The 14,352-nt window shown below is 40.3% G+C and overlaps 1 protein-coding gene across 3 annotated transcripts; it reads left to right on the top strand.

The window, feature by feature from the left end:
• The first annotated feature begins 223 nt into the window (after positions 1–223).
• Positions 224–12,503, top strand: tom1l2a (target of myb1 like 2 membrane trafficking protein a). Of its 3 annotated transcripts, XM_058049024.2 has the most exons (16): positions 224–388; positions 1,962–2,046; positions 2,822–2,900; positions 2,977–3,126; positions 3,960–4,094; positions 4,157–4,303; positions 4,373–4,489; positions 4,805–4,938; positions 5,010–5,052; positions 5,561–5,732; positions 6,942–7,035; positions 7,412–7,487; positions 7,813–7,887; positions 9,640–9,699; positions 11,479–11,515; positions 11,610–12,503. In XM_058049024.2, the coding sequence occupies exons 1-16, from the start codon at positions 337–339 to the stop codon at positions 11,747–11,749; spliced, it is 1,596 nt and encodes a 531-aa protein (XP_057905007.2). In that variant the 5' UTR covers positions 224–336; the 3' UTR covers positions 11,750–12,503. The 3 variants fall into 3 exon arrangements, with proteins under 3 accessions (XP_057905007.2, XP_057905012.2, XP_057905010.2); XM_058049029.2 differs by lacking the exon at positions 7,813–7,887; XM_058049027.2 differs by lacking the exons at positions 7,813–7,887; positions 9,640–9,699.
• The last annotated feature ends 1,849 nt before the right edge of the window (positions 12,504–14,352 follow it).

The raw sequence follows: 14,352 nt of genomic DNA on the forward strand, positions 1-14,352 counted from the left end.
ACACTCGTAAATAAAATGCGTCCACGTCAATCTAGGATACATTTCAATCACACTTCAAATGTAAAATGCCTTCAATGGAATTTCTTACATCTTTTTTATTGACACTTTTAATATGACACAAGTGTGTCGTTTTAAAATTAAATTGCAATTCCAATTTATACGGATAAAATTCGCCTCGACGGCTTGGGACACTAAACATGACTGACAATCCTTTTAGCCATACATATTGAAGGTGGTGATATGTGTTTTCCAATTGGATTGCTGTAAGGGCGGGGCTTAAGTGCACATCCCGTGGGCCTCCGCCTGTCATCCTCAAGCGGATTGTTTGTTGCAAAGATGGAGTTCTTACTGGGGAATCCGTACAGTACTCCAGTGGGTCAATGCATAGGTACGTCAGCCTTTAAAAACATTTATTTGCTATGCGGTGACGTTCGCGATTAAATATATACGTGGGCGAACATATTGGTGACGACTAACTACAATAGAAATTGCTAGCTTCTTGCTGCAAACGTCATCTCACAATAATGGGCTTCTAGCTAACATTTTTGCCTTTAAAGACTCGACTATATTCCTATATAAGTACATTAATGAACTAAACATACTGTATGCTCACACTGACATAGCCACGTGTTCATTTTATGGTGATAAATTGAAAGGGAATTATAGTTTTCAAAAGTTAGCTTCAAGTCCATATACAACATATGCCACCATATTATTATGAAGGCTTGCGCCAGCTAATACGATTCAATGCAAAATGTTATTTTAGTTTGCAGTGCGGTAGAAATGCACTGCGTCATCATGGGAGATGTGTCCAGTATAAATATTACCTCTCTATGTGTTCATTTTCACACCAAATTTCCCATAGTTGACATATCTTTCTTCTTCAGACAAACTAATAGAGAGCGAATCCACAGCGCCTCTGCTGGCTGCAGCCCAGTAGTGCACTCCATTTGCTCTCATTAATGCAATTCATCAGTGGTGAATTTTTCAAATAATGACCAATCTGATGTTTATGCTCATCTATAGTTGATAATGGTTAAAAAAAAAACAAAACCTACAGAAAAAGTTATTTCAACAGTTTTAGTTTGTGACATTACAATGAGAAGTTAATCATAATGCATTCTAAGGTTTGTTGTTTGCATACAGTTTATTTTGGATAATTCTTAAGCAAGATTGGAAAAGTTTACCACTCTAACCATTTAATCTTCTTAATCCCATGTTGAGTTTTGGCAGCCAAATGGTGCTTGACATTAGTCCATGTTGGAAGTGTGACAGCAAGCAAAGAAAAGAGTAGTGATGGTGACAAAATCAAGTGGAGTCAGCAACAGGAGCCTCGTTGTCACCGCATGGTACCGCCTGCCACTGTTAAGCCTCGTAATCATCTGACTCCACTGGTGGGGTCTCGCTTCTTCCCAGCACCGGTGGTGGGACACAACTCTCACTATGAGTGAACGCATTCTAAGGGTCATCTGATTGTCTGTCTCACATGAAGACGCATTTGCAGTATGGCCCAATGCTGTGTCCTCTACCTGACAATCCACTTTATGAGATTACATGGGTTACCACAGCCAGTACAGCCCAACACAAAGCTACAACTCATGTTTGTTTTGTATGTAGAGTAGACGGGCTTGTCTCCTTGTCTACTCTTTCTTGTCCAAACTCATCTAATCCACCATCTAAGCACACTTTTCTTCTTGCACTTATCCACATTAAAGGCGACTGCCCCATGCTGATTTGCTTACCCAACAGTTTACTCTCGCTGTGAACCATGTGATGGTTTAAGTCTATGGCGTTGTTGGCTCCAATTCAGCATCAATTAGACCCAGCATTGGATTTGTTGCATAGATCGTGTCATGGTCGGGGGCTGCTGGAGTGAAGGAGAGCTGCGGTTCATTGAGAGGAAATATGAATTCACTTACAGTGTGTAAGTATGTTTTTTTTTTTGTTGTTTCTTCCTTCAGAGAGGGCCACTGACGGAGGCCTACAGAATGAAGACTGGGCCCTCAACATGGAAATCTGCGACATCATAAATGAGACAGACGAGGGGTGAGCACTTTAGCACCTTATCTCTGTAAACCAGTGTGTGGTTCCAACTCACAAAAATGTGGTATTCTTCTTGAGCCCACGTCAGTTTATTATGGAGCTCTCTTTGTTTTACTGGCTGACTCAGGCAAATAGTACACAGCCAAGCACAGAAAGCCTTTTGTTTGCAATAGGTGACACCAAATCAAATAGTTATTATGAGATCTCCTGTGTGTATGAGACAATAACTATATTTATTATAAGTCAGGGCAGGGAGCAAGCAAAAGAGCAGCACTTTGCAATGTTGCAGTGATTAATTTCTCATCAAAAATGTTACATTTTTTTTTACAATGCCATCTTTTCACATTTCTCATGCCTACATATATACACACATCCAGTCATTGTTTAAGCTAGCAACACAGGGCCCTCTGTCACACATATACAGACACACGTCTGCATATTCAGCAAGTTGGTCAATGAAGTTCAGGTGATTCTGCAACTGAAAATGACTATGTGTGATATAATCAATTTTTAAAAATCCATTCAGCAGCTTCAAATATGAACGGGGTTTGTAAAAGCATATTAAAAGTCTGTTCAGCAATGCCATCGCAGGCATAGAGCCAAGCTGGACTCTTCATGCATGGACAGTGGTGGTGTCGCCTGAGGAGAAAATAGAGACAACCAGATGGTGTGATGTCTTCACTATGTAGCAGTCACACATCTCAACTGCTCATCTGTTATTTTGACATCAATGTGTCTTTCAGCCAAGTTGATGTGTGTGTGTATGTGTTCCCTTCAGACCAAAAGATGCCATGCGGGCATTGAAGAAACGACTCAGTGGCAACAAGAATTACCGTGAAGTCATGCTGGCGCTAACGGTGAGACATGTCGCTAGAATTCCATTCAAAAGTGATAATTTCAATCCATGTGTTTCCATGTTTTCTTACTGTGCAGGTTGTGGAGACGTGTGTGAAGAATTGCGGCCACAGGTTTCACGTTCAGGTGGCCCACAGAGATTTTATCGATGGGGTTTTGGTTAAAATCATCTCACCCAAGGCGAATCCTCCTACCATTGTGCAGGACAAAGTGCTGTCTCTCATACAGGTACACAAGTAGAAAAATACTTACTGCGAGTGTACAGTCGTGCCTCTATTGTGTTTTGAATATCCCTCTCTCACTCTATCGCGGTTTCCCAAAAAATAATTATGACGATGCGTCAAATGTTATGTTAGATTAAATTACCTTGTATGGAGACTAGCTGCTTAGCCAGCAAGGCCGAGCCTACATACCATAGCTGAGATTGAGTGGGGGAAAAAAAGCTATCCTCTCACTCTGTGTGGAAGTGGTACATTTTTGTCCTCCGCTCCCACTCCGGTTGAAACACTTTCTTATGTTTAAGTAAATTGGAGAGGCTAACAAGAGCTTAGTAGCTTGCTATTCTAGCAGCGGCCGATTTATTAATTTTCAGTTGAAACAACAAAAGAACAGCATTTTATTTATATATTCATATCTATATAAAAGAATATGTAAAACTATGGTAGATGTCACTGACCAGGCCTTTTTTGCATGCATTTGTATACATTTTAAAAACTATTAAAGTCTATATTTGATGCATTTAATTTCTTAAAAATTATCAAAAGAATTTAAGTGTCAATAAAATATGTAAAAATATATATTTTATTAATATTTAAAACTTTTTAATATATTTTTGTTTAATCACAGTCAAATATAAGACACATTGTTTATTTCAATTAAAATAATGATATAGTCTATATTCTAAATCTATATTCTAAATTAATAAAACGGGTGGTCTTGTTCTGTTAAGGTGACCTCACACAAGTAACTCAGTGCTGCCTCTTGTGGTAGAAATTGTTTTAATAAGGCAGCATACCAGCATGGGCAATAAATATTATTCTGTAAATCCTATTGTGTGCCAGGCCTGGGCTGATGCATTCCGAAGTAGTCCTGATCTTACCGGGGTGGTCCACATCTATGAAGAACTGAAAAGAAAGGGCATCGAGTTCCCCATGGCAGATCTGGATGCATTATCCCCCATCCACACACCGCAGCGGGTAAAGATGTGTGCGAATATGCATTCATGTATTGTAGGTATTTATCTTTTTTATGCACTCAGGGAACCCCAGAGGTGGACCCGGCCATGATCAAGTATCTGGCCCCTGCAGCCACCAGCACTGCTGCTTCTGCATCTCCTAAACCTGCCGCAAATTCACCTGCCGTTCACGTCTCGCCACATGGTCCCATCACTGCAACCCCTGAACAGGTGACAAACAATGACAGTGAAAGTTTTCCTCCTCCATTTTTGTTTTAAAATCATCCTCCCTGCTTGTAGGTCGGCAGGTTACGTAGCGAGTTGGACGTAGTGAGAGGAAACGTTAAAGTTTTGTCAGAGATGCTCACAGAGATGGTGCCGGGCCAGGAGGATCACTCCGATCTAGAACTGCTACAGGTATGATAAAGCACAGAGAGCTTGGTTCATTTTGCTAAATGTGTCCATGGTTTCATATGTATCACAGCCACTAGGGGGAGTAGTGTACCATTAACACTTTTCACTCCCCCAATCAACAATCAGTATGTTGTAGTCAAGTAAAATTGCTGCAGGTGGCATTTAAACTTTTTGAAATATATTAAATTTATTAACTTTGGTGACTTTGTTCATAATTTTAACACATTTTGTGCATATTTACTTGCTGGACACTGTATTGGATATGCCTTGCACACAGGCATGATCAATAAGGGTGTATAAATGTCTCCCCACATTAAGGAGCTTCATCGGACATGCAGAGCCATGCAGCAGCGAGTCGTCGAACTGATCTCCCGTGTGTCTAATGAGGAAGTGACCGAGGAGCTGCTGCATGTCAACGACGACCTCAACAACATATTCCTCCGCTACGAGAGGTATGGTCAAGTCAAAGCCGACATGTAGTCAGCACTGTCAGTTGTCTGCAACTTGTTTGTTGTGTTCATAGGTATGAGAGGTTCAGGACGGGAAGAGGTGCTCAGAGCAAAGGGGTGAGTGTTGTCATCAGGTACTCAAACACTCATGTTGTTTATTTGCATATTAAGAGCACTACATTTGCATATTTACTATGTGAAAATACAGCCAAATCAAGTCCATGTAGCATTAAAGAACACCGCTCACAGCAACTCCATTGTGTGATTCAGATAATACTACAAGGCCAAGTTTGCAATCTGCTGTTTTGGAGGGTACATTTGTCATGTGCCAGAAGAGTGGGAGTGCATTCTGTTGATGTGTCTGTGTGCTCTGTCTGTTTGTATTGTGGCTAGCTGATGGAGGCAAGTATAATTTTGCAAGTCGAGAAATACACATGAAAAAAACACCCTAGCTTGTTAGGTTCCTCCCAATCCTCCTGCTTTCTTTTTCCTGTATCTGTGCATCCAGTCCTATACATTCCTGACCACAACAATGTATTCATTCCAGTCACATCGCACTGCCTTTAATGTAAACATTATTATCTAATTCTCTGAATAACTGACTTATCACTCTCATTTTGTTCAGATGTTGACAGAGGCCACAGATGACAACCTGATAGACCTGGGTCCGGGCTCCCCTGCTGTGGTCACACCGAAAATCACATCCAGCTCGCCCCCGAACGGCACTGCAGGGACCACTGCCTCCCCAGCCCATCACCCTGCTGCAGCCTCACTCTCCTCTGCATTGGCTGGCCTTGGTAAGAACAAGCATGATTTGTGATGACCATAGGTATCACACATAGTATAATAACGTATTTTCCAGACTATAAGTCACACTTTTTTTCATGGGTTGGCTGTTCCTGCAACCTATACTCCAGAGCGACTTATGAATGAAAAAACTGACTATGTTAGATAAACACCAGACACCTTTTGTTTATTTTTCGTATAGCTGAATAACCATTTTGTTAGCATATCTTACACCTTTTCAGCCTGTTCTCTATTCTTTTATTGTTAGAACTTGCCTTCCAAGAGGACGTGATGTCTGTTTTGGTCAAGTAGTTTGCAAAATAAATTACCCACAAAAAATGCGACTTATAATCCATTGCGACTTATGTATGTTTTTTGTTTACCTAATGATGCATTTTTGGCCTTGTGCGACTTATACTCCGGAGCGACTTATAGTCCAGAAAATACGGTAAATAACACCTTGTCTCATAAGCTGAGATGTGCAAACTATTTGGGTTAAAAGAAATTGGTGGAAGGGCCATCTATATATAGGTGGTCATCAAACAGAATGACATCCTTGCTCTTGGTACAACGAAACGAAAACACAACACATCCACAGCATAGTTATAAAATGTAAAAAATAATTGATCTAAAAAGTTATTCGGCTGCACGGTGGACCGAGTGGTTAGCACGCAGGCCACACAGCTAGGATACCTGTGTTCGATTCCACCCTTGGCCATCTCTGTGTGGAGTTTGCATGTTCTCCCCGTGCATGCGTGGGTTTTCTCCGGGTACTCCGGTTTCCTCCCACATTCCAAAAACATGCTAGGTTAATTGGCGACTCCAAATTGTCCACAGGTATGGATGTGAGTGTGAATGGTTGTTTGTCTATATGTGCCCTGTGATTGGCTGGCCACCAGTCCAGGGTTTACCCCGCCACTCGCCCGAAGACAGCTGGGATAGGCTCCAGCACCCCCGCAACCCTCGTGAGGATAAGCGGTAGAAAATGAATGAATGAATAAATAAAAAGTTATTAGTATCAGTCTTGAGAGGCAGGAATTTATCGGTATCGGCTTGAAAAGAAAGTGTGCATCACTAGTAATTATATAATTATACTTGCTGCACATATTGCAGTGTTATTTAGTTTCATTTCTTGTTTGTGAGCTTACGTCCTTAATTGTTCCACACCTGCTTTTTCCTTCCTCATTCCACTTCCCTGCTGTCTTCCTACCTTGTTGCAGATGTCGGCCCTGTCAGTCTCCCAAGTCACAAACAAGATGACTTTGACATGTTTGCCCAGACAAGGAGCAGCTCTCTGGCTGAACAGCGGAAGAAGTATGTCTACATTTACATGGAAGTAATACAGCGTCTGTGTCCTAATCTGCACACTTACATACTTACACATTGAGTGCATAAGTCAGTACTTTAACCACCCTCAATCATTGCCTTCTTGGCTCCGTATCGGGAAGGGAGGGACTAACTTCAGTGGTTACAATTAAGAGCGTGAGAAGAAAAACAAAAGAGGAAGTAGAAAAATATTGTTATGGTCATTTACGGTAACTGCATAACAACAGTAATTGATTTGGGACAACACAGTTATAGTATACATACTACTACATCCTGTACATATTGTACTTACAAAAGTAAGTATATTTCATTTGTTTAGCTACTAAAGCAAAGTAGCTTTATCTATGTTTGTTATTGTGCACAGTGTCAAGTATGAGGACCCCCAGGCTCTGGGCGGTCTGGCCTCGGCTCTGGATATCAGACAGCAGAACACAGGAGGGGTGAGTGCACTAGACAATGTTGTTTTTTTACTTCCTAAGTACCATGTGTCCCAGTAGTTATGTCCATGTGGTGTAGCTGCATGTGCATGTAATGTTTTGGAATATGAGCCTCCAAACACACACGCAGACATGCACAGTCTTATTTTCAAGGTTGTATTTTCAAGGTCGGGTGACATATACATCATAAAGTTGATTTTGTTCGCCCCCTCTTTTTTCCCCTCATTTCCATCTTGACTAAATGAACCATTTCCTCCTGAAAGAGTCACGTCTGTGCTATATCTGCGTCTTTTCTTTGAGTTAAGGTATATTTCTGTTGTTGATTCAGCTGAGGGTAAAAGGGGATGATAACCCAGCAGATCAGGAGCTGCCCATAGACAGCTGGCTTATTACCCAAGGAATGGTGAGGACTCCATCCTTAGTGTGTCCTCCTCCTACTCCCACCCCACTTGCCACCACCACTACCACCACTACCGTGTCCACCATTACCACCTGCTTCATTTGGCCACATCGATAATCCACCGCTGTTCATTTTTAGCCCCTAAACTAGCCTTCCCTTTCCCACATTCCTGTCTGTAAACAGATGTTGGCCTCTGGTGATGGGTAATATGATAATACACAACTAATTCCTTTTTTTGTTCACTAGTTAGAGAATGTTGATGTAGATTTTTTTGGTCATCATGAAGTATTTATTTCATTGAATGACTACAAAGCATTGGTTATATTGCCCACCACTGTTGTACTGTATGGACATGGGTGTTGTACAGTTACTGACACCTTCCACTTTAAATCCCCCTCTTCCCTAATGGATTAAATGGCCGTTACTGGACCCGTCTCATCTTGAGCCATCCATTCATAAAGACACTAAAACAGGGTTATTCAACTAAATTATTCTGGGAGCCTCATTTTCACGGTCAAAGATCCTGTATTTTACACTCTTACTGGTAAACACTACTCAAAATACCCTCGAGTGGTCATATGTTTTTAAGCACAGACTGCAAAAAACATTCAAAGATCCTTTGTATTGTGACAGGAGCGCTCTGCTGATTTTAAGTACTTACTGCAAACAGAACCAAGAATAAAGACCCTGTATAAGATGGACTAACTGTAAAAAAGTGATCTTATGTTTTGAAACCACTTACTACATAAATGCTAGGTTTTACGTTTTTAAGCACCTCTTGCAAAGATCCTCTATAAGACTAAACTAGCACCGACTAGAAAAACACTATTAAAAGATCCAACTTACTGAACTCACAGATTCAACTCACTGGCCACTATGATGTCATTCATGGCTGGATATGGCCCTCGGGCCACCAGTTGAATAGCCCTGCACTAAATCAAGACTACAGATACCACCGCTACATAACATAAATTAACTGTAGAAAAACAACCTCTTAACTTGGATAACAATGGCCGCTGGAATATGGTTCCACTTACTGTTACTTATGATGTACAGTAAAAAGTTTGGACACACCTTCTCATTCAATGTATTTTTGTTAGTAGATTCTCACTGAAGGCATCAAAACAATTAATGAACACGTGGAATTATGTAATTTAAAAAAAAGTTACTTAATGGAATTTCTTGCCTTATTAATGGGGATGGGACCATGAGTTGTGTTGTTTGTGTCCAAACTTTTGGCCTGTACCGTATATTCTTCATCTCTTCTGACGTTTTTCTTCATTTTGGTTGATTCCACTGATTTTTCTTTCAGGGTGAAAAGCATTAGTTTCTAACACACACACACACATGACATCCGCAGTGTCACTTAACCATCACGATCCTGCATTTGTGTGCTTCAGGTGTCTTGTCACTGCTTGTCTCATCCAATCCATCTCTTAATTAGGTTGAAGTGATGCTAATCCCCTAATGATGTGGAATAATTAACATTAGCGGGCAGCTGTTCTAGGCGGTGTTAGCACGGAGCTAATAACAACTCAAACAACATGGGAACTCCTCTTTTTGGGGTAACTTGTTGTGTTTGGTGTTTTTGATTTGAGTTATGATTCCTCTTCTTTTTATTTGTATGTGTGTGTGTTGATTTGTTTTCATTGTGTGATGATGTGATTGTCTATTGTGTTGTGTGTGTGTGTGTGTGTGTGTGTGTGTGGTTTTGTGGGCTGGGCTCCGTGGTTTGCCCATGGCTTTGCTCCGTAGATCCCTGTATCGCAGTCCTCTGTCATGGATGACATAGAGGAGTGGCTCTGTGCTGACGTGGTGAGACTTGATTTACCTTGATTTAAATCTTTTTTTTTTTTGTGTGTGTTTTGTTTTCTTCTGCCCCCTCTCTTTTTTTTCTCTCCTCCATCCATTCATGCATCTCACAAAACATTTTCATCTAACTTCACACCAACTTTTTTTTATTCTCACTCATCTCACTGTATTTCCACCAATGACCGACATCACAGTAAATAAACGTAAGGCTTGGCTTACTGGACGCTATATTAAGTACACATGTACAATGTCATGGGGGTTGTATCAAAAAATAATAACGGTCATTTTATTCTTGATGTTGAAATTAGATGGTATCATACTGGGATTCTGTTGTTTTGTCCCTCTTATATGTAGCTAAATCGTGTAACCAAAATATTCATACCTTGGATCTCATTAGATGACATTGTAGTACCTAATGAAGTGTCTACTGAGTGTTTATTCTCTACTGAGCTTTATGCATGGTGGATTTGTGTCAGTGGGCTTAAGAGAAAGTCCATGTGGATTCGGTTCTTCAACAACCTTTAATGTTACTATTTTTCTGATGCTAGGATGATGCGACATCATGCATACTGTATTACCTTCCACAAATAGTAGCTCAGGGTTTACTCAACTGCAGAGAGAGACGGGCATTTTTATTTAAAGGGGGTCTATTATGCTTTTTTTCACTTTTCTGAGCGAATAAAAGTAGTTAGAATGTTGTATTATCGTGTTAAACGATGCCAAAATGTCAGATAATGATGTTCACACATTTGGAAGTGAGCCCTGAAAGACGTTTGGGATGGCTCGGAACACTCAGTTTCGCAGTTTTTTTCTAACACTGGTTCCCTGTGGTGTCATAGTGAGCCCGACTTCCTTATATGGGTGTTCCCGAATATAAGACGTCAACTTGCTCTCCCCCGCTCTACTGTGTTGTGAAGATTTCACAGAGCACGGAGTGCGACCAAACGGGTAGATCGTTTTGGAAAGCCAAGGAAATACAGCTGGGATAGGTGCAGATTCTGGAAGAGCTAGACAGCTTTCTGTGCTGGTTATTGTGTGTAGCTGCTCTATAGGAGTCCACAACTCCATACGAAGGGCCAAAAAATTGCATAATAGGTCCCCTTCAGTACTTGATATGTGTAATATTAGTTATTATGTAATATGTTTTTTTTTACTAAAATAATTGCACTTAAAAATATTATATGCATAATTGTTAATATTTGGTAAACAGTAGTCCCTTGTTTATCCAGACCTAAGTATGATCCTTATTTATGAATTGAATATTTTTGGAGTTATCATATAGAAAACCTGTTTGCGGGCTTTCTAAATATGGTTTTTAACATTTTAGAGCCGCCTAGACATAACATAACACCCCAGTATCACCCAATATAGTAGACATAATCAGAGAAAATACGCGAGAAAGACTTGCGCTGTGCGTGTTGTTGTGTTCCGATGCCTGCGGACAGGAAGTGATGTTGGGGATTTAGATTAGATTTTAGTTTGACGTGGGTTTCAACCACATCAGTTGCCATTGTTAGGGATTATTGTCAGATCATTCATACGTGCAATAAAAGCCTGTTGTTCCGAGTGTCTCACTAACTATTACCGTTACATTACGGACACCTAGTGACCAGTTTAGAATGCTAGATATCACTGCTACATGTTTGAATGAGTCGTCTGAATGCCTTATATTCTTGAACATGTTTATGTAGCGAAAATGTACAATAAAGGAGGCGTTCATTTGAGAAAATACTGTATGGTTCATTTCACAAAGCCCTCAATAATCCGTTTTTTGGTTCCTAGAAAGGTGATACGGCAGATGAAGGCGTAACCAGTGAAGGTACCACAAAGTCATTTATCATTTTATTCATTTGCTCCCGTCTAATAATTCATGTAAGATTCCTCACTGTGGCATGCCTACGTGTTTCTTTCAGAGTTTGACAAGTTCCTGGAGGAGCGAGCGAAGGTGGTAGACACATCACCTCCTGGGGCTAGCCCAGCTCACCCCGCCCCTGCCCCTGTTGGATCTCAGAAGAAGGCCGAACGAACAGAAGATGCCCTCTTTGCCTTGTAGACTCGTCTCGGGGTCGTTTGAAGATCCTCATCCTGAATGATTCTTCCTAAAAATGGCTCTCCTGTCCTATTTCATCAACTAAACAGAGGTCCGCAGGTTATAAGGTAATACCATTCGTGGATGTATTGGTCTGTTAATGTGGGGTGTAGTGACGCCTTACATCTCATTTGTTATGCTCCACCAAAAGATTGATGGCCGAACTTGCGAGTGCAGCATCATGGACAATATCATGAGCTAATTACTAATGTATGCATTAATTGTTTTCGTGGTTAAATAATCTGTACTATGCACAAGTGCTGTGCTTATGGTCATGCATTTCCGTTATTTCCCCCATAAGTATTTCCAGTATTATTTTATTCAATGTATTGTAATGCTTTTAATACTGAACTAGGAGTTTGAAGAGAGAAATAATGAAAATATAAGCAGCGTCTGTGTTTGCCAGCCGAACCTATAACCAAAGGGAATATAATACTCGTTTAGAAGAACTGCATTTAACATATAGAACTGTTCCAAACAAACATTTTGTCATTCCCAACAATAATTAGGGCTATCCTTTAAAAATATTGCTGAATAACTTGCAGTGCGTCAATTTCTGTGCACTTTGAAGCAAAAAAAAAAAGTGTGGTTTGTGTTTACAAGATGCTTACTATTTTTCTAGGGGAAGGGAAATATTCTTTAGAATAACTTATAATTTTGCACATAACTTTAAAAAAAAGTCTAGACTAGAATAGAGTAGAAATGACAAAAAATGTCAGATGTACACTACCGTTCAAAAGTTTGGGGTCACCCAGACAATTTTGTGTTTTCCATGAAAAGTCACACTTTTATTTACCACATGAGTTTTAAAATGAATAGAAAATATAGTCAAGACATTGATAAGGTTAGAAATAATGATTTGTATTTGAAATAATAATTTTTTCCTTCAAACTTTGCTTTCGTCAAAGAATCCTCCATTTGCAGCAATGACAGCATTGCAGACCTTTGGCATTCTAGCTGTTAATTTGTTGAGGTAATCTGGAGAAATTTCACCCCACACTTCTAGAAGCACCTCCCACAAGTTGGATTGGCTGGATGGGCACTTCTTGCGTACCATACGGTCAAGCTGCTCCCACAACAGCTCAATGGGGTTTAGATCTGGTGACTGCGCTGGCCACTCCATTACAGATAGAATACCAGCTGCCTGCTTCTTCTCTAAATAGTTCTTGCACAATTTGGAGGTGTGCTTTGGGTCATTGTCCTGTTGTAGGATGAAATTGGCTCCAATCAAGCGCTGTCCACAGGGTATGGCATGGCGTTGCAAAATGGAGTGATAGCCTTCCTTATTCAAAATCCCTTTTACCTTGAACAAATCTCCCACCTTACCAGCACCAAAGCAACCCCATACCATCACGTTACCCCCACCTTGCTTGACAGATGGTGTCAGGCACTCTTCCAGCATCTTTTCAGTTGTTCTGCGTCTCACAAATGTTCTTCTGTGTGATCCAAACACCTCAAACTTTGATTCGTCCGTCCATAACACTTTTTTCCAATCTTCCTCTGTCCAATGTCTGTGTTCTTTTGCCCATATTAATCTTTTTCTTTTATTGGCCAGTCTCAGATATGGTTTTTTCTTTGCCACTCTGCCCTGAAGGCCAGCATCCCGGAGTCGCCTCTTCACTGTAGATGTTGACACTGGCGTTTTGCGGGTACTATTTAATGAAGCTGCCAGTTGAGGACCTGTGAGGCGTCTATTTCTCAAACTAGAGACTCTAATGTACTTATCTTCTTGCTTAGATGTGCAGCGGGGCCTCCCACTTCTCTTTCTACTCTGGTTAGAGCCTGTTTGTGCTGTTCTCTGAAGGGAGTAGTACACACCGTTGTAGGAAATCTTCAGTTTCTTGGCAATTTCTTGCATGGAATAGCCTTCATTTCTAAGAACAAGAATAGACTGTCGAGTTTCACATGAAAGTTCTCTTTTTCTGGTCATTTTGAGCGTTTAATCGACCCCACAAACGTGATGCTCCAGATACTCAACCTGCTCAAAGGAAGGTCAGTTTCATAGAGTCTCTAACCAGCTAAACTGTTTTCAGCTGTGCCAACATGATTTCACAAGGGTTTTCTAATCATCCATTAGCCTTTTGACGCAATGAGCAAACACATTGTACCATTAGAACACTGGAGTGATAGTTGCTGGAAATAGGCCTCTATACACCTATGTAGATATTACACTAAAAACCAGACATTTGCAGCTAGAATAGTCATTTACCACATTAACAATGTATAGAGTGTATTTCTGATTAGTTTAAAGTTATCTTCGTTGAAAAAAACGGTGCTTTTCTTAAAAAAATAAGGAAATTTCTAAGTGACCCCAAACTTTTGAACGGTAGTGTATTTGAAACAAATAATGATAGATCATAGATACAATACATATACAATATTGGCTCCTCACTATATTATGTCATCTATATACCTCAAACTACAGAAATGTGACATTCTGTCCTTGGAGTTTATTGTAATACTGTGAAAGAAGGGAGATATGCGTATTATGTGTTCCCTTGTTTTTGAGAGCAAAATATTTGTTACCTGTCATTATTTGGTGTTTGTGATGATGAGTGATGCCAAAC

The sequence above is a fragment of the Doryrhamphus excisus genome, linkage group LG16, assembly GCF_037039965.1.
Source record: "Doryrhamphus excisus strain RoL-2023G ecotype Guam linkage group LG16, RoL_Dexc_Guam_v1.1, whole genome shotgun sequence".
In the NCBI taxonomy this organism is placed as follows: Eukaryota; Metazoa; Chordata; class Actinopteri; order Syngnathiformes; family Syngnathidae; genus Doryrhamphus; species Doryrhamphus excisus.